Source organism: Scyliorhinus torazame, chromosome 14, assembly GCF_047496885.1.
Source record: "Scyliorhinus torazame isolate Kashiwa2021f chromosome 14, sScyTor2.1, whole genome shotgun sequence".
In the NCBI taxonomy this organism is placed as follows: domain Eukaryota; kingdom Metazoa; phylum Chordata; class Chondrichthyes; order Carcharhiniformes; family Scyliorhinidae; genus Scyliorhinus; species Scyliorhinus torazame.
In genome coordinates this window covers 164,037,170-164,063,632 of record NC_092720.1, presented here as the reverse complement: position 1 = coordinate 164,063,632, position 26,463 = coordinate 164,037,170, and the positions used below count along the sequence as shown (strand labels likewise).

Below are 26,463 nucleotides of genomic sequence, written 5' to 3'. Positions count from 1 at the left end.
TTGATTTGGTTTGATTTATTATTGTCACATGTATTAGTATACAGTGAAAAGTATTGTTTCTTGCATACTATACAGATTACATAGGGAAGAAAGGAGAGACTGCGGAATATAATGTTACAGTCACAGCTAGGGTGTAGAGAAAAGATCAACTTAATACGAGGTAGGTCCATTATAACCAATGGTTGCACTATCTCCACTGATGATTGTCCTAAGTTCCTCCCTTTCTATTACCTCTGCATTACCTGCTACTATTGGGATGGTACTAGGGCAGCACGGTGGCGCAGTCATTAGCATTGCTGCCTCACGGCACCGAGGTCCCAGGTTTGATCCCAGCCCTGGGTCATTGTCCGTATGAGTTGGCACATACTCCCCGTGTTTGCATGGGTTTCGCCCCCACAATCAAAGATGTGCAGGGTAGGTGGATCGCCACGCTAAATTGCCCCTTAATTGGCAAAATGAATTGGGTACTCTACATTTTAAGAAAAATAACTATTGAGATGGTACTATTATCCTCCAACGTGAAAACGGAGGCAAAATATTGATTTAGCATCTCTGCCATTTGTGTTTCCCACTATTAACTCCCCGGTATCATCTTCAAGGGAACCAAAATTGACTTCAGCTACTCTCTTCCCTTTTATATACTTTTTATATTTTGTGCTGGTTTTCTTTCTTAATTTACCTTTTCTCTTTTTCTTACTTTTTTAATAACCCTTTGTTGATTGTTAGATGTTTCCCAATCTTCCAGCCTGTCACTGGCCTTTGCAATATGTATGCCTTAGTTTTTGTCTTTATGTTAACTTTAACTTCCTTGCTTAGCTATCAATGTTTTTTTCCCCCCCCTTATAAGTTTTCTTCCTTTCTGGAATATATTTTAATTGGGAGGAATTGAATATCTCCTTAAACAACTGCCGCTGCTCATCAACTGTCCTACCTTTTAGTCTTCCTGCCCAGTTCACCAGGGCCAAATCTGTCCTCATGCCAAACCATAGTGTTGGATTCAACAAACTCTTCCTGGAGGCTGCCCTCGCCAATTTGATTAATCCAGTCTATACACAGATTAACATGTACTTTTCTGAAGAGCCTCCAATATTTCCTGGTTTATACTGTGTCCACTGGGGACCTATTACTCCCGCCAGGGACTTCTTTCCTTTGCTATTTCTTATTTCTAACCAGGCTGATTCCATGTCTTGATCTCCAGTGGCTATATCATTTCTCACTACAGCACTGAGCCCTTCCATTACCAGTAAAGCTACACCACCTCCTTTACTTTTCTGTCTATCCTTCAGAAATACTGAGTTCCCTTGGATATTAACGCCCAGACTTGGTCCCTTGTAACCATGTCTCAATAATCACCAGCCAAATCATACCCCTTTGTCTCGATTTGCACTGCAGCAACTTTAAAAAGATTGTGTGTGACCAATTGAAGCAGATTTATTTAAGGATATGGTATATTATGATCTGATTTCATTCAATGATCAATGCGGTGTGAAAATATCTCCAGGATAATTTCTCACTCATTTTACAACATATTTGTGTTTCAATAAATGGTGAGTGGGTTTGTACAGACAGCCCAGAGGAATAATTCATATGGCTCTGACAAAAACTTTAATCCATATACATGGAATAATCCATCTGGACTTGGACTTGAACTCACAACCTTGTTCTCTGAGTCAGAAGGTTGTGGGTTCAAGTTCCGTTCCAGCAAACATCCCCGCTGACACTCCAGTGCAGTATGGAGGGTTGGAAGAGATAACAGTGACAGGGACAGGAGAGAGGCCATGGAGAGATTTAACAGCTAGCTTAAAAGCCTCACTAAAACTCACACTGAGCTTTCCTAGGAAGAGTGGGTTATTCCCTGAGTTTTATTCCTGACAGACTGTTAGGAATGTGCCTAAACAACAGAACTTTCATGAGTGAATGAAAACAGAACTTGAACATGGTGATCAAGTGTAAATTGAACTTTTCCGATCTTTAACACTGGTTTCGTTCTATGTTCTATTTTATTGGATAAACATATGGATGATAATGGCATAGTGTAGGTTAGATGGCTTTTGTTTCAGTGCAACATCGTGGGCCGAAGGGCCTGTACTGCATTGTATCGTTCTATGTTCTATGTTATGAAACATCACCCAAGAAGCTGGTACGAATTTCTGAAATGACCACAGATCCAAATGGGGATAATGAGTGGTGGGTTTCTGCCAATTGTTGAAGGAGAAAGATGCGATAGAGGGAGAGAGAGGATTGGGGAGGGTGAGAGGAAAGAGGCTGAAAGATAATGTGGAGGAAGGTGGGAGAGAAAGGATAGGAGGTGGAAGAAATGAAAACAGCAGAGGAAATGGATCTCTCCCGAGGCCCTCTACCCTGTCCCTCCCCTTCTGTGTGTCTCTGTTGATCCCACCTCAGCAGGTCACCACTGCTTTGGACGCTATGGGCCTTCCTCTTCTGATCTGCTGTCAAACACATCCGAGGCTACACATCCCACACTGATGTTGTCAGTTTGAAACCCTCCGAGGATGAAGAATGCTGTTCCCACACTAGAAATCTCTGTCAGACATTTACCCGGGAACTGAGACAGCAGCTGCAATAAGTGAGGTTTTATTCAGATGGGACAATGACAAGTTTAAATCCCCACCTGAGCTGCTGCTCAAAGTCGCCTCCGTTTCCCCGGTCAGTTTCCCAAACTTCGGGAAAGTCCTGTTCCTGCAGAAATATTTGGATTGTCTGTGAGAGACGTCAATCAGAGAGCCCACCCACTCTGCCCATTCTCTCCTCTTCCTCTACCACAGCTGCTTCACTTCCTGTAGGGACTCCAAACCAAGTCAGGAGATGGTGAGTGAAGGAGCAGAATTTAGAAGAATTACATTGCACAATATCCACACTAATGTTCAGGCAGTCTGACTATCCTGTGGGCAGTCAGGTGTGGAAATGCCCCTTATGCTGTGTGACAAGATCCAGCTCAGAGACCTGTTTACTCGGTGCTTTGTGCTGAGCTGTTTGATTGGCTGTGTGTTGGATATTGAGTGTTTATTGGAAGCATTTCCCTTCTGATTTACAGGCTGAGTTTTGTTGATGGGTCATTGCTGAATATGAGAAGGTGTGTAATTATCTGGGAGGAGCAGAGACAAAAGTCTTTTAATATCTTCTGTAAAGATTTTACTGGAAGACATCGGCCTTTCCCACAAGCCTGAGCATAGATTTGATAGTTTTGCCCAATGCTGTGCCTGAGAGCTGAATTTGGGATGTACAGTCTGAGTGAGTGCAGTGTATCTAATTTCCCAGGATAAACCAGAATCCTTCAATCAGCTACACCGAAGAAACATTTTCCTCAACTTCCAGCACTTCAGGCCCAGTGTGTTTCCTTCAAATAAATTTATATGGAAACATATTAGCTCAGTGGTTAGCACCGTTGCTTTACAGCGCCAGGGTCACAGGTTCGATGCGCGGGTTGGGTCACTGTCTGTGCGGTATCTGCACGTTCTCCCCGTGTCTGCGTGGGTTTCCTCCGGGTGCTCCTCCATTTCCTCCCACTAGTCCTTAAAGACGTGCTGTTAGGTAATTTGGACATTTTACAACATATTTGTGTTTCAATAAATGGTGGGTGGGGTTTGTGCAGGGAGCCCAGAGTCTGAGGAATAATTCATATGGCTTTAGCAAGAACAAGCTTCCTCAAATAAGGACACCAAAACTGCACACAATACTCCAGGTGTGGCTTCACCAATGCCCTGTACAATTGCAGTAAAACATCTCTATTCCTGTACTCAAATCCTCTCGCTATGAACGCCAACATACCATTTGCCTTCTTTGCGTTTATCTGTGCGTTTACTTTCAGAGACAGCAAAAGGACACCAAGGTCCCACTGAGTATCCCCCTCTCTCAATTTACACCGACTCGAATAATAATCTGCCTTCCTATTTTTGCTGCCAAAGTGGATAATATATTTATGCACATCATACTGCATTTGCCATGCATATGCCCACACCCACAGCCTGTCCAAATCCCTCTGAAGCATCTCTGAATTCTCCTCAGAGTTCACCTTCCCGCCCAACTTTGTATCATCTGCAAATTTAGAGATGATACATTTAGTCCCCTTATTCAAATCATTAATATATAATGTAGGGCTGCACCGTGACTCAGTAGTTAGCACTGCTGCCTCATGGCACCGAGGACCCATGTTCGATCCTGGCCCCGGGCCACTGTCTGTGTGGAGTTTGTACATTCTCCCTGTGTCTGCCTAGGTCTTGCCCCCACAACCCAAAGATGTGCAGTGTTGGTGGATTGGCCATTCTAAATTGCCCCTTAATTGGAAAAAAAAAGAATTGGAACTCTAAAAATTTTTTTTTGAATTAATATATAATGTGAGCAGTTGAGGTCCGAGCACAGATCCTGTGGTGTCCCAATAGTCACTGCCTGCCAATCGGAAAAAGACCCATGTATTCCAATGTTTTGCTTCCTATCTGCTAACCAACTTTCTCTCCATCTCAACACACTACCCGAAACTCCATGCATTTTAACTTTTTAAAAATAAATTCAGAGTACTCAATTCATTTTTTCCAAATAAGGGTCAATTTAGCATGGCCAATCCACGTACCCTACACATCTTTTGGGTTGTGGGGCGAAATTCATGCAAACACGAGGAGAATGTGCAAACTCCACATGGACAGTGACCCAGAGCTGGGATCGAACCTGGGACCTCGGCCCTGTGAGGCAGCAGTGCTAACCACTGTGCCACCTTGCTGCCCCCCCCCCATGCATTTTAACTACATAATAATCTGCTATGTCAGACCTTATCAAAAGTCTTCTGAAAATTGAAATAAACCACATCCACCGATCTCCCTGGTTAACTCTAATAGTTACATCTTCAAAGAATTCCAGTAGATTTGTCAAGCATGATTTCCCTTTCATAAATCCATGCTGACTTTGTCTGATTATACCACTGCTTTCCAAATGCTGTGCTATGCAATACTTGATAATGGACTCTAGCAACTTCCCTGCGACCGACGTTAGGCTCACTGGTCTATAGTTCCTTGTTCCCTGGAAATCATGAGGAGAAATGTCAAAATAGCCATTGAATTAACATTTCTCCTGTGCATTTTTTATATTAACACATACTCTACAAGGTCTTCACCAGCACGACGTGATTTCATTAAAAAAAAAATTGAGAGTATCCAATTATTTTTTTCCAATTAAGCACCAATTTAGCATGGCCAATCCACCTAACCGGCACAACTTTGGGTTGTGGGGTGAAACCCATGCAGACATGGGGAGAATGTGCAAACTCCACACAGATCCAGGTCCTCATCGCCGTAGGCAGCATTGCTAACCACTGAGCCACCATGGTGCTCTTAACGACGTGAGTTCATAGTGATGTAATAGATCATTTTACACTTTGCCCGGCAGACTTTTCCATTGCCCTCAGTGCCTGGGAAATTGGGATCTGTGTGGAGGAAATAAAGTAGTCACATTGTCTGCTCCTGCTCAATATCCAGTGTACTTGTTGGAAACAGAGGGTGTGTGACGGTCAAGTGAGGAAAAAGAAAGGACTTGAATCTGATCCCCCACAGGTGAATAGCAGACTGACACTCACTGTGGAACAGTCTCTAACTGAGGAGTCAGCCCCTTCAGCAAAGGAGGAGAGGGAGTTGGAGGAAATCATGTTTCCTTTTCCTGTTTTACAGAAGGATGCACCGTTCTACATCAGAGAATACAGAGAGGATAGACACCGCAGATAGATCCTGACCATCACCCAAGAAACAACTGCACAACTGTGGGAAGACATCCAGTCCCTTCACAGCATTGCTCAACACAGAGAAGGTTGGGCAGTGAAACTATCATTTGGAAATCAGCTGGGTCAGGGGAGCTTTGACATATCATCAGTTCTGAAACTGGTGGTGTGGAACCTTCTATCAGGACCAACCTTTCTGAAGCTTCGGCTGTCGATGATCGGCCAGGGTGAGGCTGGGAAGAAGTGTGAGTGGGTTCCAAGTGCGGTGAAAGCTTCAATCATTCATCGAGTCTGAGTCTCATGAACCACTGGCTCATTCCTCAAGGTGGGAGTTTGTTCAAGTGTGAGGTGTATAAGGAGGGCTGCATAGGCTCATAGGATCTCACAACATGCAAGGTACATCTATTGTACAACTGTTTGCACAAGGGCAAACACATGGAAGGGAAACATTTTAAATGTGAGGTCTGTAATAAAGGTTTTGTGACGTCCACGAGGTTGCTGATACACCAGAGGATTCACACGGGGGAGAAACCCTACAGGTGTGAGGTTTGTGAGAAGGCTTTCACCCAGTCCTCCCATCTTCTATCACACCAGTCAAGTCACAAAGATGAAAAACCCTTCACGTGTGAGGTGTGTGACAAATCATTCTCTTACTCATTGGCCTTCCGCAGGCACCAACAAATTCACACAGGGGAGAAACCATTTAAGTGCGATGTATGTGAGAAATCATTTTTGCAGTCATCGACCCTCCTCATGCACCATCGTACTCACACAGGGGAGAAGCCATTCACATGCAAGGTGTGTGTCAAATCATTCTCTGATTTATCAACCCTCCGCAGACACCAACGCATTCACACAGGAAAACCATTCATGTGCAAAGTCTGCCTCAAATCATTTTCGGATTTATTGACCTTCCGCAGACACCAACACCTACATAAAGGGCAGAAACCATTCACCTGTGAGATGTGTGAAAAATCATTCTCGCTGTCAGCAAACCTCCGCAGACACCAACGCACGCACACGGGGGAGAAACCATTCAAGTGTGAGGTGTGTGACAAATCGTTTGCGCTGTCAGCGAACCTCTGCAGGCACAAAATCATTCACACAGGTGAGAAACCATTTAGGTGTGAGGTGTGTGACAAATCATTCTCATCCTCATCAGCTCTCCTCCTGCACCAACGCATTCACACCGGTGAGAAACCATTCACATGCAACGCGTGTAATAAATCATTCTCTGATTCATCGCAGCTCCGTAGACACCAACGCACACACACAGGGGAGAAACCCTTCACATGCAATGTGTGCAACAAATCATTCTCGGATTTAACGACCTTTCGCAGGCACCAAAGAATTCACACAGGAGAGAAACCATTCACGTGCAAGGTGTGTGACAAATCTTTTTTGCAGTCCTCAACTCTCCTCATACACCAGCGCATTCACACAGGGGAAAAACCCTTCCCATGTGAGGTGTGTGACAAATCATTCTCATCACATTCTGACCTCCGTAAACACGAACGAATTCACACAGGAGAGAAACCATTCACGTGTGAAGTGTGTGAGAAATCATTCTTGCAGTCAGGGAACCTCCGCCGACACCGGCGCACCCACACAGGGGAGAAATCATTCACATGTGAGGTGTGTGACCGATCATTCTCATTGTCAGGAAATCTCCGCAGACACCAGCACATTCATACAGCGCAGTAATCGGTCACAGGCGAGTTTGACAAATCATTCTCCAATTCGTCAAGCCTCTGCATCCCCGATGTATTCACAACAGGGAGAAATCCTTCACATGAAATGTGGGCGACAAAGGTCTCAAGGTTATCAAGCCTCCTGCTCCATCAGAAAAGCCACACAGTGGGGTAAAAATTTAGCTCTGAGGTTTGTACAAAGGCTTTTGTAACATTTTTGAACCTCCTACGACAGCAGAGGATTGAACACGGGGAAAGATCTTCAGATGCAGTGTTTGTGATAATTCTTTCACACACACCTTGAATCTTCTGAAGCTCCAGTAGAGTCACACAGTAGAGTAACTATTCCGGTGTGAGTTGTATGACGATGCTTTCACACAGTCTGTATCTCCTGGTCCATCAACACACCCAAACGGGAGAAACCCTATTGGTGTGAGTTCTGTAAAAACCCCTCACACAGTTGTTGGACCTCTGGGAAAATCAGTGAATAGTAAATCCACACTGGAACTACCGAACCAAGTTTTTACCCAATCTGTGATCAGAATGTGAATCTCTACACAAGTTCACTGCAAAGGACGTTCAATGGTGTTGGGACACATAACAAGAAGCAGCTTTCACTCACATCAAACAACTAGTGACGACAACGCCAGTGTTGAGGTACTATGATGCCAATGAACCCTGGAGTGAGATGCCAATGAAACAGGACTTGGGGCAACCCTCATGCAGCAATCCAGAGCATTAACACAAACTGAATTAAGCTATGTACAGATTGAGAAAGAGTGCCTGGATATTGGCTTTGTTGGTGAGCATTTCAACCAGTACCTGTTTGGGAGAGAGAGTGATGGTTGAGTCTGACCACAAACCACTTCTATCTGCTCCGAAATGTTTACAAAGGATGTTGCTGCGTTTGCAGAGATATCACTTGGAAGTGTGAAGTACAAGCAAGCGGAGCAGATGACCATTGGCAACGTGCTGTCGAGAACTGCAGTCTTTGAAGGAAATGATGAAGCTCGCACAGAGTGAAATCTTCCAGATTCAACAAGAAGCAACAGTACAACATGTTCTGGAATTATCAGCCCAGCAGCAACATTGAATCTGACAGACAAGCGTCTTGCTCAGATCAAACAAACTACACGACAAGATTCAACTCTTCAAATGTTACAGGAAGTTGTGATGATAGGATGGCCTGAAACCATCAAGGACACACCTGTTGCTGCAAGAGAGAATTGGGCAGACAGAGATGAACTGATAACCCAAGATGGCAACTTGTACAAAAAGACTCGAGTCATTAATTTAAAGAGATGCTGAAGTACATCCTTACAGCCATCAAGGGATGGAGTGTAGTCTGAGGAAGGAAAGGGAAGTGCTCCATTGGCCAAACATGAGCAATGAGATTAAGGACCACATCAACCAAAGCAGAGCTTGTAATGAAAATCAAGTTAAGCCGCATGAAGAGATGTTCATGTCTCCTGACTTCCCAGACCATGGATGAAGGTTGGAGTAGCCCTCTTCACTCTCACTAGAGCTGATTATCTCTTTTTTTAAATTATTTTTTTATACAAGATGTGGGTGTCGCTGGCTGGGCCAGCATTTATTGCCCATCCTTAGTTGCCCTTCAGAAGATGGGGGTGAGTTGCCTTGAACTGCCGCAGTCCCTGGGGTGTAGGTACACCCACTGTGCTGTTAGGGAGAGAGTTCCAGGATTTATCCCAGCGACAGTGAAGGAACGGCAATGTATTTCCGAGAGACTTGGGGGCGGGGGAAACTCCAGGTGGTGGTGTTCCCGGGATGGGCAGCACGGTAGCACAGTGGTTAAAATTATTGTTTCACAGCGCCAGGGATCCGGGTTCGATTCCCGGCTTGGGTCACTGTCTGTGTGGAGTCTTTACATTCTCTCCGTGTTTGGTGAGATTCCTCCGGGTGCTCCAATTTCCTCCCACAAGACCCAAAAGATGTGCTTGTTAGGTAATTTGGACATTCTGAATTCTCCCTCCGTTTACTCGAACAGGCACTGGAATGTGGCGAATAGGATCTTTTCACAGTAACTTCATTGCAATGTTAATGTCAGCCTACTTGTGACACTAATAAAGATTATTATCTGCTGCTCTTGACTTCTAGATGGTAGTGGTCGTGGGTTTGGAAGGTGCTGCCAAAGGAACCTTGGCCAGTTACTGCAGTGCACTTGTAGATAGGACACACAGCTGCCACTGTTCGTCGGTGGTGGAGGGTTTGAATGTTTGTGAAAGGGGGAGCAATCAAGCGAGCTGCTTTGTCCTGGATGGTGTTGAGCTTCTTGAGTGTTGGAGCTGCACTCATCCAGGCAAATGGAGAGTATTCCATTACACTCCTGACTTCTGTCTTGTGGACAGGCTTTGGGGGGGGTGGTCAGGAGGTGAGATATTCACAGTAGGATTCTTAGCCTTTGATCTGCCCTGGTACCCAAAGACTATGGCTAGTCTAATTCAGTTTCTGATCAATGGTAACCCCAGGATGTTGATTGTGTGGGATTCACCGAAGGTAATGCCATTGAATGTCAAGGGGCGATGGTTAGATCCTCTCTTGTAGGAGATGGTCATTGTTTGGCACTTGTGTGGCATGAATGTAACTTGCCACTTGTCAGTCCAAGCCTGGATATTGCCCATGTCTTGCTGCATTTGGACATTGGCAGCTTCATTATCTGAGGAGTCGCAAATGGTGCTGAACATCGCGCCGTCATCTGCAAATATCCCCACTTCTGACCTTATGATAATAATCGCTTATTGTCATAAGTAGGCTTCAATGAAGTTACTGTGAAAAGCCCCTAGTCGCCACATTCCGGCACCTGTTCGGGGAGGCCGGTACGGGAATTGAACCCACACTGCTGGCCTTGTTCAGCATTACAAGCCAGCTGTTTAGCCCACTGTGCTAAACCAGCCCTTTAATAAATAATCTTTATTGTCACAAGTAGGCTTGCATTAACACTGCAATGAAGTTGCTGTGAAAAGCCCCGAGTCGCCGAATATGATGTAAGGGAGATCATTGATGGAGCAGCTGAAGATTATCATAAATTTACAGTGCAGAAGGAGGCCATTCGGCCCATCGAGTCTGCACCGGCTCTTGGAAAGAGCACCCCACCCAAGGTCAACACCTCTACCCTATCCCCATAACCCAGTAACTCCACCCAACACTAAGGGGCAATTTTGGACACTAAGGGTAATTTATCCTGGCCAATCCACCTAACCTGCACATCTTTGGACTGCGGGAGGAAACCGGAGCACCCGGAGGAAACCCACGCACACACGGGGAGGATGTGCAGACTCCGCACAGTCAGTGACCCAAGCCGGAATCAAACCTGGGACCCTGGAGCTGTGAAGCAATTGTGCCATCCACAATGCTACCATTCAGTGAAGAATGCATGAGAGCATGTTGGTTTGATCGTTTGGCCTGGGACACTAACTACCCTGAGGAACTCCTGCAGTGATGTTCTGGAGCTGAGATGATTGACCTGCATCGACCACAGCCATCTTCCTTTGTGACAGGAATGGCTCTAACCAATGGAGAGATTTCTCTCTAATTCCCATTGACTTCAGTTTAGCCAAGGCTCCTTCATGCCATACTCGGTCAAATGCTGCCTTGATGTCAAGGGCAATCTCTCTCACCTCACCTCTGGCATTCAGCTCTTTTGTCCATGTTTGAATGAGGTCAGGAGCTGAGTGAGCCTGGCGGAACCCAATCTGAGCGTCCGTGAGTAGGTTATTTCTGAGTAAGTGCCGCTTGATAGCACTGTTGATGGCTCCTTCCATCACATTGCTGATGATGCAGAGTAGGCTGATAGGGCAGTAATTGACTGGTATGGATTTGTCCTGCATCTTGTGTACAGGACACACCAGGGTAATTTTCCACATTGCCGGGTAGATGCCAGTGTTGTAGCTGTACTGGAACAGCTTGGCTAGGATTGCGGCAAGTTCTGGAGCACAAGTCTATTCTGGAGCACTATTGCCGGAATATTGTCAGGGGACATATGCTTTGCAGTACCCAGTGCCTTCAGCGGGTTCTTGATATCACGTGGAGCATTGGCTGTGGACTGACATCTGTGATGTTGGGGACCTCCGGAGGAGACTGAGATGGACCATTCACTTGGCACTTGTAGCTGAATATTGCTGTGAATGCCTCAGCCTTGTCTTTTGCACATAGTACTGGGCTCCTCATCATTGAAGATTGGGATATTTGTGGCTCCTCCTCCAGTGAGTTGTTTAATAGTCCACCACCATTCACGGCTGGATGTGGCAGGATTGCAGAGCTTAGATTTGATCCGTTTGTTGTGGAATCACTTAGCTCTGTCTATTACTTGCTGCTTATGCTGTTTGGCACACAAGTCGTCCTGTGTTGTAGCTTCACCAGGTTGACACCTCATTTTTTGGTATGCCTGGCATTGCTCCTGGCATGCTTTCCTGCACTCTTCATTGAACCAGGGTTGATCCCCTGGCTTGGTGGTAATGGTAGAATGGGGGATATGCCGGGGCATGAGGTTGCAGGTTGCGTTTGAATACAGGTTTGATGCTGCTGATGGCCCACAGCGCCTCATGGATGCCCAGACTTGAGTTGCTAGATCTATTCGAAGTCTATCCCAATTAATACAGTGTTAGTGCCACACAACACGGTGGAGGGTATCCTCAATGTGAAGACGGAACTTTGTCTCCACAAAGACTATGCGGTGGTCACTTCTACCGATACTGATGTGGACAGACACATCTGCAGCAGGCAGATTGGTGAGGTTGAGGTCAAGTATGTTTTTCCCTCTTGTCGGTTTCCTCACCACCTGCTGCCATCCCAGTCTAGCAGCTATGTCCATTAGGACTCAGCCAGCTCGGTCTGTGGTGGACTGAGCCACTCTTGGTGATGCCTACGGAAGTCCCCCACCCAGAACATATTCTGCGCCTTTGCCACCCTCAGTGCTTCCTCCAAGTGGTGTTCAAGGAGTAGTGATTCATCAGCCGATGGTGGGCAGTACGTGGTAATCAGCAGGCGGTTTCCTTGCCCATGTTTAACCTGAAGCCATGAGACTTCATGGGGTCCAAAGTCGATGTTGAGGACTCCCAGGGAAACTCCCTCCTGGCTGTAGACCACTGTACTGCCACCTCTTCTGGGTTCGTCCTGCCGGTGAGACAGGACATCCTGCAATGGTGATAGTGGTGTCTGGGACATTGTCTGTAAGGTATGATTCTGTGAGTATGACGATGTCAGGTTGTTGCTTGACTAGTCTGTGAGACAGCTCTCCCAACATTGGTAAAGGGCCCCAGATGTTAGTAAGGAGGACTTTGCAGGGTTGACAGGGCTGGGTTTGCCGTTATAGTTTCCGGTGCCTGGATTTATGCCGGGTGGTCTGTCCGGTTCCACTCCTTTTGTATGTTTTTGTAGAGGTTGGATACAACTGAGCATGGAGAGGAAGTTGGGAAAGTTCGGGGCATTCTCGGGATATAAATTAAATATAGGGAAAAGCGAAGTGTTCCCGATGAACAAGTTGGGTCAGCGAGCTAATCTAAGGGGGTGGGTGCCATTTAAGGTGGCCAGAGACAGGCATAGATACCTGGGGATTCAGGTAGCGAGGGAATGTGCGATGCTTCACAAATGGAATTTAACAAAACTGGTGGAGGAGGGTAGGGAGGTTCTGAAGACGTGGGACATGCTACACTTGACTTTGGCAGGGAGGGTCCAAGTGGTGAAGATGAACATTCTACCGAGGTTCCTGTTCATATTCTAGACCCTCACGATCTTTGTACCGAAGACCTTCTTTTGAAAACTGGATATGATTATTTCAGACATTGTCTGGGCAGGGAAGGTGCCTAAGGTTAAGAGGGCGGCACAGTGGCACAGTGATTAGCACTGCTGCCTTACAGCTCCTAGGTCCCAGGTTCAATTCCGGCCTCGGGTGACTGTGCAGAGTTTGCACTTTCTCCCCAAATCTGCGTGGGTTCTCTCCGGGTGCTCCGGTTTCCTCCCACTGTCTAAAGATGTGCAAGTTAGGTGGATTGTCCATGCTAAATTGCCTCTTAGTTAGGTCGGGTTACTGGGGTTACAGAGATAGGGTGGAAACCTGGGCTTAAGTGGGGTGCTCTTTTCAAGGGCTGGTGCATACGCAATGGGCCAAATGGCCTCCTTCTGCACTGTAAATTCTATTATTCTATGACCCTGTTATAGAGACAGAGGCAGAAGGGAGGGTTGGCAATGCTGAACCTGCTACATTATTACTGGGCGGCGAACATGGAGAAGATGAGGCAGTGGTGGGAAGGAGAAGGGGTAGAATGGGTTAAGATGAAAGGAAAACCTGTAGAGGGTCCAGCTTGAGGGCTATGGTGATGGTGGAGTTGCCAATGGTTCCAAGGAAACACTCAGAGAGCCCTGTAGTGAAGTCCAGGGTCAAGGTGTGAGGAGGCACTTTTGGATAGAGGGCTGAAGAACTGAACAGGTTTTTTGGGTCGGTCTTCACAGTGGAAGACACAAATAACATGCCAGTGACGGATAGAAATGAGGCTTTGACAGGTGAGGACCTTGAGAGGATTGTTATCACTAAAGAGGTAGTGATGGGCAAGCTAATGGGGCTAAAGGTAGACACGTCTCCTGGCCCTGATGGAATGCATCCCAGAGTGCTAAAGGAGATGGCTAGGGAAATTGCAAATGCACTAGTGATAATTTACCAAAATTCACTAGACTCTGGGGTGGTCCCGGCGGATTGGAAATTAGCAAACGTGACACCACTGTTTAAAAAAGGAGGTAGGCAGAAAGCGGGTAATTATAGGCCAGTGAGCTTAACTTCGGTAGTAGGGAAGATGCTGGAATCTGTCATCAAGGAAGAAATAGCGAGGCATCTGGATGGAAATTGTCCCATTGGGCAGACGCAGCATGGGTTCATAAAGGGCAGGTCGTGCCTAACTAATTTAGTGGAATTGTTTGAGGACATTACCAGTGCGGTAGATAACGGGGAGCCAATGGATGTGGTATATCTGGATTTCCAGAAAGCCTTTGACAAGGTGCCACACAAAAGGTTGCTGCATAAGATAAAGATGCATGGCATTAAGGGTAAAGTAGTAGCATGGATAGAGGATTGGTTAATTAATAGAAAGCAAAGAGTGGGGATTAATGGGTGTTTCTCTGGTTGGCAATCAGTAGCTAGTGGTGTCCCTCAGGGATCAGTGTTGGGCCCACAATTGTTCACAATTTACATAGATGATTTGGACTTGGGGACCAAGGGCAATGTGTACAAGATTGCAGACGACACTAAGATGAGTGGTAAAGCAAAAAGTGCAGAGGATACTGGAAGTCTGCAGAGGGATTTGGATAGGTTAAGTGAATGGGCTAGGGTCTGGCAGATGGAATATATTGTTGACAAATGTGAGGTTATCCATTTTGGTAGGAATAACAGCAAAAGGGATTATTATTTAAATGATAAAATATTAAAGCCTGCTGCTGTGCAGAGAGACCTGGGTGTGCATGAAATTGAAAATCGCTTATTGTCACAAGTAGGCTTCAAATGAAGTTACTGTGAAAAGCCCCTAGTTGCCACATTCCGGCACCTGTTCGGGGCGGCTGGTATGGGAAAAGTCGCAAAACGTTGGTTTACAAGTGCAACAGGTGATTAAGAAGGCAAATGGAATTTTGTCCTTCATTGCTCGAGGGATAGAGTTTAAGACTAGGGAGGTTATGCTGCAATTGTATAAGGTGTTAGTGAGGCCACACACTGTTCAGTTTTGGTCTCCTTATTTGAGAAAGGACGTACTGGCACTGGAGGGTGTGCAGAGGAAATTCACTAGGTTAATCCCCGAGCTGAAGGGGTTGGATTACGAGGAGAGGTTAAGTAGACTGGGACTGTACTCGTTGGAATTTAGAAGGATGAGGGGGGATCTTATAGAAACATATAAAATTATGAAGGGAATAGATAGGATAGATGTGGGCAGGTTGTTTCCATTGGCGGGTGAAAGCAGAACAAGGGGGCATAGCCTCAAAATAAGGGGAAGTAGATTTAGGACTGAGTTTAGGAGGAACTTCTTCACCCAAAGGGTTGTGAATCTATGGAATTCCTTGACCAGTGAAGCAGTTGAGGCTCCTTCATTAAATGTTTTTAAGATAAAGATAGATAGTTTTTTGAAGAATAAAGGGATTAAGGGTTATGGTGTTCGGTCCGGAAAGTGGAGCTGTGTCCATAAAAGATCAGCCATGATCTCATTGAAGACGGAGCAGGCTCGAGGGGCCAGGTGGCCCACTGCTGCTCCTAGTTCTTATGTCGGTGTTAAGGCCGTTGTGCGAAATCCACGGTTTTGAGCCGTGGGCTGCAAATAGATGGCATGTATAGGAAGTGGCGAGAAGTGGGGCTGGTTAAAATGAGGGATCTGTACCTGGAAGAAGGGTTTACCAGTATAGAGGAACTGAAGGAGAGGGTAGAGTTCCTGAGAGGAAGTGAGTTTAGGTACCTGCATGTAACGGACTTCGCAGGGAAGGTTGAGAAAGAATTCCCCAGGTTGCCCTGTTGGAGTGACTGCGACTTCCAGATGTGGAAGCGGAGGCCAGGATCGGAGACCTATACAGGTGGCTGGGAGAGCAGGGCGGCGAGCAGGTGGTGAAGATTAAGGAGAAGTGGGAGAGGGAGCCAGGAGGGGAGATAAACCGAGGAGTATGGAGTGAGACGCTACAAAGGGTAAATGTGACCTCCTCATGCGCAAGGATGAGCCTGATACAGTTCAAGGTGGTACACAGGGTACCCATGACTCGGGCAAGAATGAGTGGGTTCTTCCAGAGAGTGACAGACGAGTGTGAGAAGTGTGGGCGAGGGCCAGCGAATCATGTTCATAGGTTTTGGGACTGCGAAGAGTTAGGGAGATTTTGGGCGGGAATGTTCGCGGCGATACTGATTTTCTTCAGTATTTATGAATGAGAGGGGCCATATTGTTGGAGAGGACAGTGTGAAACAGACTGGTAAGCTCGAGGAGATACTTGTTGGAAAGGAAGATGTGTTGGGCATTTTGAAAAACTTGAGGGTAGACAAGTCCCCCGGGCCTGACGGGATATATCCAAGGATTCTATGGGAAGCAAGAGATGAAATTGCAGAGCCGTTGGCAATGATCTTTTCGTCCTCACTGTCAACAGGGGTGGTACCAGGGGATTGGAGAGTGGCGAATGTCGTGCCCCTGTTCAAAAAAGGGAATAGGGGTAACCCTGGGAATTACAGGCCAGTTAGTCTTACTTCGGCGGTAGGCAAAGTAATGGAAAGGGTACTGAGGGATAGGATTTCTGAGCATCTGGAAAGACACTGCTTGATTAGGGATAGTCAGCACAGATTTGTGAGGGGTCGGTCTTGCCTCACAAGTCTTATTGAATTCTTTGAGGAGGTGACCAAGCACATGGATGAAGGTAAAGCAGTGGATGTGGTGTACATGGATTTTAGTAAGGCATTTGATAAGGTTCTCCATGGTAGGCTTATGCAGAAAGTAAGGAGGCATGGGATAGTGGGAAATTTGGCCAGTTGGATAACGAACTGGCTAACCGATAGAAGTCAGAGAGTGGTGGTGGATGGCAAATATTCAACCTGGAGCCCAGTTACCAGTGGCGTACCGCAGGGATCAGTTCTGGGTCCTCTGCTGTTTGTGATTTTCATTAATGACTTGGATGAGGGAGTTGAAGGGTGGGTCAGTAAATTTGCAGACGATACAAAGATTGGTGGAGTTGTGGATAGTGAGGAGGGCTGTTGTCGGCTGCAAAGAGACATAGATGGGATGCAGAGCTGGGCTGAGAAGTGGCAGATGGAGTTTAACCCTGAAAAGTGTGAGGTTGTCCATTTTGGAAGGACAAATATGAATGCGTAATACAGGGTTAACGATAGGGTTCTTGGCAATGTGGAGGAGCAAAGAGACCTTGGGGTCTATGTTCATACATCTTTGAAAGTTGCCACTCAAGTGGGAAGAGCTGTGAAGAAGGTCTATGGTGTGCTAGCGTTCATTAGCAGAGAGATTGAATTTAAGAGCCGTGAGGTGATGATGCAGCTGTACAAAACCTTGATAAGGCCACGTTTGGAGTAATGTGTGCAGTTCTGGTCGCCTCATTTTCGGAAGGATGTGGAAGCTTTGGAAAAGGTGCAAAGGAGATTTACCAGGATGTTGCCTGGAATGGAGAGTAGGCCTTACGAGGAAAGGTTGAGGGTGTTAGGCCTTTTCTCATTAGAACGGAGAAGGATGAGGGGCGACTTGATAGAGGTTTATAAGATGATCAGGGGAATAGATACAGTCAGAGATTTTTTTCCCCAGGTGGAACAAACCATTACAAGGGGACATAAATTTAAGGTGAATGGTGGAAGATATAGGGGGGATGGCAGAGCTAGGTTCTTTACCCAGAGAGTAGTGGGGGCATGGAATGCACTGCCTATGGAAGTAGTTGAGTCGGAAACATTAGGGACCTTCAAGCAGCTATTGGATAGGTATATGGATTACGGTAGAATGAAGGGGTGTAGATTAATTTGTTCTTAATCTAGGACAAAAGTTCGGCACAACATCGTGGGTCGAAGGGCCTGTTCTGTGCTGCATTTTTCTATGTTCTATGATAACAAAGATAGTGAGGGAGGAGGTTGAACTGGACCCATTTGTGGCGATATTTGGGGTATCGGAGAAGCCATAGCTGATAGAGGGCAGGAGGGCCGATGTTGTGACCTTCACTTCTCTGATTCCCCGGTGAAGAATTCTGCTGGAGTGGCGGTCAGCAATCGGGGCGGCTGGCTGGGGGACCTGTATGACTTTCTTTGGTTGGAAAAGATTAAGTCCGAATTAAAGGGTTCAGCGGAGGGCTTCGAGGCAAGGTGGGGGATGTTTGTGGCCATGTTTCAGGAGCTGTTCATCGCGGAAGGGTGAGGGGGAGGAAGGGGTGAAAAAGGAGAACATTTGTACAAACTGGCTCGTTGGAGTTTGTTCCTCGAATCGTTTCTGTTTTGTAATTTAAAAAAAAAGAAATGGAGACTTTGAGCAGTGGATCAGGTGGGGATTTAAACTTGTCATTGCCCCATCTGAATAAAACCTGACTTATATCAACTGCTGTCTCAGTTCCCCCGGTAAACGTTTGACAGAGATTTCTAGTGTGGGAATAGCATTCTCATCCTCGGAGGGTTTCAAACTGACACCAGTGTGGGATGTGTATCCTCAGATGTGTTTGACAGCAGATCAGAAGAGGAAGACCCACAGTATCCAAGGCAGTGATGATGGGGAGTGGTGTGGTCAGCATATGTACAGGAGAGGACACAGTAGCATGGGAGCCAGAGAGAGAGGGACAAGAGGGAGTAACAGAAGAGAGTGGGAGAGTAACTGTTCCTAAGGGAGTGACTCTTGGACCTGTGGAATATTACTTTTACTCAGGCTGTAAACTGTTCTTGGGAGTTCCTCTTGCTGGGGAGTCGCTGTGGCTCGGAGATTGAGTCTATTGTCACCAAATCTAACAAAATAAGGTACACCTTGACAGTCCTCCATGTCAGTACTGGGTACATCTGATACAAGCTCTGTTAACACGAAACCAGCTGTATGGAAGAGAAACCTTCAAGTGTGAGATTTGTGTTAACATTTTCCAGGTATCTTCATGCTTCCTGAGAAATCAGAGGGATCACAGTGGAGGAACCTTTCAGCTGTGAGATGTGTGACTGCTTTGACAAAGGGTCATCCGGACTCGAAATGTTAGCTCTTTTCTCTCCCTACAGATGCTGCCAGACATGCTGAGATTTTCCAGCATTTACTTTTTGGTTTCAGATGTGTGACTGAGTCTTATCACCTATTACCACTGCCCAGCATTTCTCCCCTTATCACATTCTTATTTTTCAGATCATACTCACTGTGTGTACCTGTTTCTGCCACATTCTCAGACAGTGCATTCCAGATCCTAACCACTTGCTGTGTGAAAAGGTATTCCCTCACATCTCCATTGATTCTTTTCTGTTCCTCTGGTTCTCAATCCTTCCACCAATGGGAACAGTTTCTCCCTATCTACCCTGTTCCAGACCCATCATGATTTTGAAACCTTGTGAATGTTGGGGGTCCTGGAAAGGGAGGAGGCCTGTACAGGGGCTTGGGGAGTCTGAACAGGGAGGGCCCTCAGGGACCCAATAATGGACTGTCCTTACTTGAGGAGGTGTGGGGTAATGCTCATGTGTGTGGGGGGTGACATTACCCATGGGTGAGAGACCCTCAAGCTTACTTAGAGAGCGGGGCATCCTTTCAAAATGGCACCCTGATCACTGAGGAGCCAGTCGGGTCAGTGAGTTCAGATCCCCAGGGATGAAAGTAATTCTAAGTGTGGGCTAAACCGGTGAGAAACTTTCCAGAGCCCCAAAAGGTGACGGTGTCGTTTGATAGAGGTGGGGAACTCTCCAACAGAGCCGGCGGAAAACCCGCCACAAATGACAGAAACATTTCCATTAGATCGCAGCCTATATTTTGGATGGCTCGCTGGGGTGTAGATAATTTGATGGATTGTATTCAGTCCTAACGAAGCAGGCCATGGGATATCTTAATGGGATACAGATTATGTAATTAATGTGAGGAGCCAGGTCTGTCTGCAGTTCTGCCAAATACTGTCAGGCTGAGCAGAAGGGTCTGATAAGACAGAAGTGTACTGGATCAGCCCTTGAGTCTTTCTCCAAAACGTCTCTACACCAAGGACCGCAAGTAAACCTGTTCTGTTAACTTTTTAAAATTGGCATTTGAACTGTATTGGGTTGTATAATTCGAATTAGTGGCAAGTGTAGATAGTAAGTTAAAGTTTTACCTTTTATTGAAGAACTTTTTAACTGTTAATTGTAAAACTATTTATTTGATGTTAATGTGGTTAATGCTGTGTTTAAATTAAAGTTTGTTTTAACCTAAAACATACCTATTGGTCAGAGTCATCACTCCTGGCGTGAAGTATCCTTTCTTCAGCTTAACAAATTGCAAATTGTTTGGAGTTTCTCGTCTGGTATCCAAACAAAAATTGGGGTCTGGTCCGGTATCCTAATAGCCCCTTTGCACCCAGATCCTTCTGCTCCTGCTCACCCTTTAGAATTAGAATTCCTCCAGTGCAGGAGGCTATTCAGCCCATTGAGCCTGCTCTGAACCTCTGAAAGAACACCCTACCTAGGTCCACTCTCCTGCACTATTCCCATAACCCCACCTACCTGCAAACCTTTGGACATTAAGGGGCAATTTATCAAGACTAATCCACTTAACTTGTACATCTTTGGAATGTGGGAGGAAACCAGAGCACTTCATCTATTATCTCTCTATTTCTACTCTAGTGCCATCTGTCCCCTGATACTTTGTGTACCTTGGTGTTTCTCTCTACTGCGACATCCTGCTTCCCACTCCTGCCAACTTAGTTTAAACCCTCTCCAAGAGTATCAGCCAATCGCTCTGTGAGGAAATTGGTCACGGCTCTGTTGTTTTTTTAAAATTTAGAGTACCCAATTAATTTTTTCCAATTAAGGGGCAATTTAGCATTCCCAATCCACCTACCTAGCACATGTTTGTGTGGGGGCGAAACCCACACAAACGCGGGAAGAATGTGCAAACTCCACACGGACAGTGACTCAGAGCTGGGATCGAACCTGGGACCTCGGCACCGTGAGGCAGCAATGCTAACCACTGTGCCACTGTGCTACCCTTCGCGGCTCTGTTTAAGTGTAACCCGCCCAATCTGTACAGGTCCCATCTCCTCCAGAATTGATTCCAATGTTCCAGAACTCTAAAGCACTCCACCCTGCTCTATCTCTCCAGCCACATATTCATCTGCTTTATCCTCATTTTTCTATACTCACTTGCCTCTGGTACTGGGATTCATCCAGAGATTTCTACTTTTGAAGTCCCACTTGATGATTTTCTACTGCGCTCCCTAAATTCTGACCACAGGATTAAATCCCACTGTCGACCTATGTTGGTGGTACCGATGTAGACCTTGCTGTTCATTCTTGATCCCTCAGGGTGTGGGGCAGCTGAACATAAGAACTAGGAGCAGGAATAGGCAATTTATTCTCTCAAGCCTGCTCTGCCATTCAATATGATCGTGGCTGATCTCCTCTCGGCCTCAACTCCACTTTCTTGCTCATTCTCCATAACCCTTCAACCCATTGCTAATTAAAAATCTGTATATCTCCTCCTTAAATAAACTCACTGATTCACATCCACTGCAATCTGGGGTAGTGAATGTCAGACTCACAACCCTTTGAGAGAAGTAATTTCTCCTCACCTGTTTTAACTCTGCCACCCTTTATCCTTAAATTAGATTGCCCAAAAGAGAAAGTTCCAGTCAACGTCTACTTTGTCAATACGTTTTACCATCTGATGTACCTCAATTAGGGTCTCCTCATTATTCTAAACTCGACAGAGGATAGGCCTAAAATACTCAATCTCGCTTCATAAGACAAACCACTCATCTCTGGAATCAATCTAGTGAACTTCCTCTGAACTACATCCAATGCAACTGCATCCCTCCTCAAAAAAGGGGACCAAAACTGTACATAGTACTCCAGTTACGGTCTCACCAATGCCTTAGACAGTTGCAGCAACACTTCCCCACTTTTATACTCTACACCAAAAATTCCATTTGCCTTCCTTATTACCTTCTCTATCTGCAGCTAGTTTTCTGCGATTCATGCACAAGGACACCCAGATCCCTCTGCACCAAAGCATTCTGATGTTTCTCTCCGTTTCGATAATACGTTGCCGTTTCATTTTTCTGACCAAAATGGACAACCTCACACTTATCGATGTTAAACTCCTTCTGCCAAATTTTGGCCCACTCACCTAATCTATCTATATCCATCTGAAATTTTCTAATTTCCTCATTGCAACTTACTAGCCCATCTAATTTATTGTCATCAGCAAATTTGGCTATCATACCTTCTATCCCAACATCCAAGTCATTAAAATATATTGTAAATATTTGGGGCCTGAGGACCGAGCCCTATGGCTCCCCACTAGTTACATCTTGCCAACCAGGAAAAGACTGATCAATGCCAACTCTCTGTCTTCTGTTGGTTAACCAGTCTAATCCTATGTGACCTTAACTTGTGTGCTGTACCTTATCAAATGCCTTCTGGAAGTCCACACAAACTGCATCTGCAGGATCCCCATCATCCACTTCACTTGTTACATCTTCGAACAACTTTAGCAAATTAGTCAAACACGATTTACTCTTCATAAAACCATGCTCTGATTGATTGTGTTTTGGCTTTCTAAATGTCCTGTTCTTACTTCCTTAATAATTGATTCTAACAATTTCCCTACGACAGATGTTAAACTAACTAGTCTATATTTTCCTACTTTCTGCCTCCCTCCATTTTGGAATAAGTGTGTTACATTAGGATTCATCCAATCCACTAGAATCTTTCCCCATCCAGGGAATTTGGAATATTATAACCAATGGATCCACTATCTCCACTGCCACTTCATTTAAGTCCTTAGGATGTAGGCCATCAGGCCCTGGGGACTTGTCTGTCTTCAATCCCAATAGTTTGTTTAGTACTTTTTCCCTATTGATGATTTTTAAAGTTCCTCCCTTTCTATTACCTCTACATTACCTGTTACTATTGAGATGGTACTAGTGTCCTCCACCATGAAAACTAATGCAAAATATTGATTTAGTGTCTCTGCCATTTCTCTGTTCCCCACTATTAACTACCCAGTCTCATCCTCCAGAGGACAAAAAATCCCTTTTATATGGTTTTAGAAGCTTTTGTTATCTTTTTTATATTTTGTGCATGTTTTCTTTCATAATTTACCTTTGCTCTTTTTATTACTTTTTCAGTAAACCTTTGTTGATCTTTTACATTTCCCAATCTTCCGGCCTGCCACTGGTCTTTGCAATATGGTATGGCTTAGTTTTTGTCTTTGTTTAATTTCCTTGCGAAGCCATGGATATTTTTTCCCCCTCTCAAAATCTTTCTTCCTCCCTGGAATATATTTGAGTTGGGATAAATTGAATATTTCCTGCCACTACTCATCAACAGTGTTCTACATTTTAGTCTTCCTGCCCAGTCCTCTCAGGCCAAATTTGTCCTTTTAAAAAAAAAAATTTTTAATTAAAGTTTTCACAAAATATCAACAACAAAATGTAAGACTTCCGGTTGCGGTGATGCCGAGCTAGCCGCACGTTTCGGCGGCTCCAGCTCCGACGGACCTTCGGGCTCTTTTAAGAGCCCCAACGTGGAATTTTTCGACTACGCGACCCGGTGTGGGGTGTGTGGGAAGGGAGTCCCCCCCGAACGAAGAAGGAAAAAACCGGTGGCGGCGGCTGCAGCCGGAGGAATCATCGACCAAAAGGTCAGAGGGAGAGAAAAACAAAATGGCGGCGGAGAAAGCGCAGGCGGCATGGGGGCCTGAGCAGGACGAAATCGTGAGACGGTGCGTGGACCTGCTGAAGAGGGAGGTGCTGACCCCGATGCTACAGGCAATCGAGGGGCTCAAGGAGACATTAAAGACCCAGGAGACTGAGCTCCGCGTGGTGGAGCAGAAGGTGACAGATGTTGAGGACGAGATCCTGGGCCTGGCGGTTAAGACTCAGACGCACGAGGCACTTCATAAAAAGTGTGCGGAAAGGATCAAGGCCCTAGAAAACGGAGCGCGAAGGAAGAACCTTAGGATACTAGGTCTCCCTGAGGGTGTGGAAGGAGTGGACTGTGGAGTGTACGCGAGTAAGATGCTGAGCTCACTGATGGGTGCTGAGGCCCCTGCGGGCCCCATGGAGGTGGAGTGGGCAAATCGGATTCCGGCGAGAAGACCAAAAGCGGGAGAACCACCGAGGGCGATAATCGTGCGATTTTACCGCCTTAAGGACAGAGAAGAGGTCCTGAGATGGGCTAAAAAGGTGCGGAGTAGCAGATGGGAGAATGCTGTGGTACGGATATACCAGGATTGGAGTGCGGAGGTGGCGGGAAGGAGGGCGAGCTTCAACCGAGCCAAAGAGGTGTTGCATAAAAGGAAAGTGAAGTTTGGGATGCTGCAGCCGGCAAGACTATGGGTCACGTATCAGGAGACACACTATTATTTCGAGACGGCGGAGGAAGCATGGTCCTTCATCAAAGAAGAGAAATTGGACCGGAACTGAGGGACTGATGCTGCAGGGAATTGTTATTGTTATTGTTTTTGTTAATGTTATGGTGGAAGTTAAGTGAAACAGGGAAGGGGGGAGACATTGGGGAAATGTGGGCGCCGGCGAGGGGGGAAAGACGGGACATAGTCGGAGAATGGGGAATGGGAGGGGGAGGGGAAAGGGAGCTGCGCCATAAGAGGCGGGTCAGGTAAAGGGATGTTCCCGCGCCAGAAAGAATAAGGCGGGAAGACAGGCGCAAGGCAGATGGGAGTTCCCCCACACGGGGGGGGGGGGTCGAGGAGTGAGCAGGAGTAGCCGGGGTCAGTTGAAGTCAGCTGACTTACGGAAGTGATATGGGGGGAGCAATCAAGCTAGATAGGGATCTAGCGGGGGGGGGGACAACTGGGTTGCTGCTGCGGAAATCTAAAAGGAAATGGCTAAAGAGTGGGTGAGCGGGGATGGTGTGCGACGCTGGGGGAGCGAGCGGGAGCGCGGAGGCGGGATGTGGGACTGGCCTAGAGAAGGTAATGGCTAGTCGACACGGGAGGGGGGCACGTAGCCCCCTAGTGAGGCTGATCACGTGGAACGTGAGAGGCCTGAATGGACCGATAAAAAGGGCCCGAGCGCTCGCGCATTTGAAAGGACTAAGGGCAGACGTGGCTATGCTCCAAGAAACGCACCTAAAGGTGGCGGACCAAGATAGGCTAAGGAAAGGATGGGTGGGACAGGTGTTCCACTCAGGACTGGACGCAAAGAACAGAGGGGTGGCCATTTTGGTGGGGAAACGATTAGCATTTGAAGCAAAGAACATCGTAGCAGATAGCGGAGGTAGATATGTAATGGTGAGTGGTAGGCTGGAGGGAATGGAGGTCGTGTTGGTTAATGTGTATGCCCCAAACTGGGACGATGCGGGATTCATGAGACGGATGCTGTGGCGTATTCCGGACCTGGAGTCAGGAAACTTGATTTTAGGAGGGGACTTTAATACGGTGCTGGGCCCGGGGCTAGATAGATCCAGCTCAAGGACCGGAAGAAGGCCGGCAGCGGCCAAGGTACTTAAGGGCTTTATGGACCAAATGGGGGGAGTGGATCCATGGCGATTTCTTAGACCTAGGGCTAGGGAGTTTTCCTTCTTCTCCCATGTCCATAAAGTGTACTCCCGGATAGATTTTTTTGTTTTGGGAAGGTCGCTGATCTCTAGGGTGGAAGAAGCTGAGTACTCAGCCATAGCGGTTTCGGATTATGCCCCACATTGGGTGGACCTGGAAGTAGGTGAGGACAGGGAACAGAGAACACTCTGGCGATTAGATGTGGGACTGATGGCGGATGAGGGAGTATGTGCAAGAGTGCGGGGGTGTATTGAGAGATACCTGGAGGTCAATGACGACGGCGAGGTCCCTGTGGGAGTGGTCTGGGAAGCATTAAAAGCGGTGGTCAGAGGAGAGCTGATCTCAATTGGGGCCCACAAAAGGAAAACAGAGGTCAAGGAAAGGGAAAGGTTACTGGGGGAGATTTTAAGGGTGGACAGGGAATTTGCAGAGACCCCGGAGGAGGAGTTGTACAGGGAGAGGAGACGACTCCAGACGGAGTTTGACCTTCTGACCACCAGAAAGGCGGAGGTACTGTGGAGGAAGGCACAGGGGAGGAGGTATGAATATGGGGAAAAGGCTAGTCGCCTGTTGGCGCACCAATTGCGAAAGAGGGCAGCAGCGAGGGAGATAGGAGGAATTAGAGACGAAAGGGGAGACACGGTGCGAAGGGCAGGAAAGATAAATGAGGTGTTCAAGACCTTCTATGAGGAACTGTATAGGTCTCAACCCCCAGAGGAAGAGGAGGGGATGAGGCAGTTCCTGGACCAATTGAGGTTCCCGGAAGTGGAGGAGCAGGAGGTGGCAGGCCTGGGGGCACCGATTGAGGTGGACGAGGTTATTAAGGGACTGGGAAGCATGCAAGCAGGGAAGGCCCCGGGGCCAGACGGGTTCCCGG

General features: G+C 46.6%; 1 protein-coding gene across 1 annotated transcript; it reads left to right on the top strand.

Moving 5' to 3' along the window:
• Nucleotides 1-2,794: 2,794 nt before the first annotated feature.
• LOC140389206 (uncharacterized) lies at nt 2,795-20,282 on the top strand. The gene is made up of 2 exons (XM_072473381.1): nt 2,795-2,829; nt 5,676-20,282. The coding sequence occupies exon 2, from the start codon at nt 6,158-6,160 to the stop codon at nt 7,424-7,426; it is 1,269 nt and encodes a 422-aa protein (XP_072329482.1). The 5' UTR covers nt 2,795-2,829; nt 5,676-6,157; the 3' UTR covers nt 7,427-20,282.
• The last annotated feature ends 6,181 nt before the right edge of the window (nt 20,283-26,463 follow it).

What these genes read in the sequence shown, in the direction of transcription:
- LOC140389206 (XM_072473381.1), top strand. Translation starts at nt 6,158, where the DNA reads ATGGAAGGGAAACATTTTAAATGTGAGGTCTGTAATAAAGGTTTTGTG.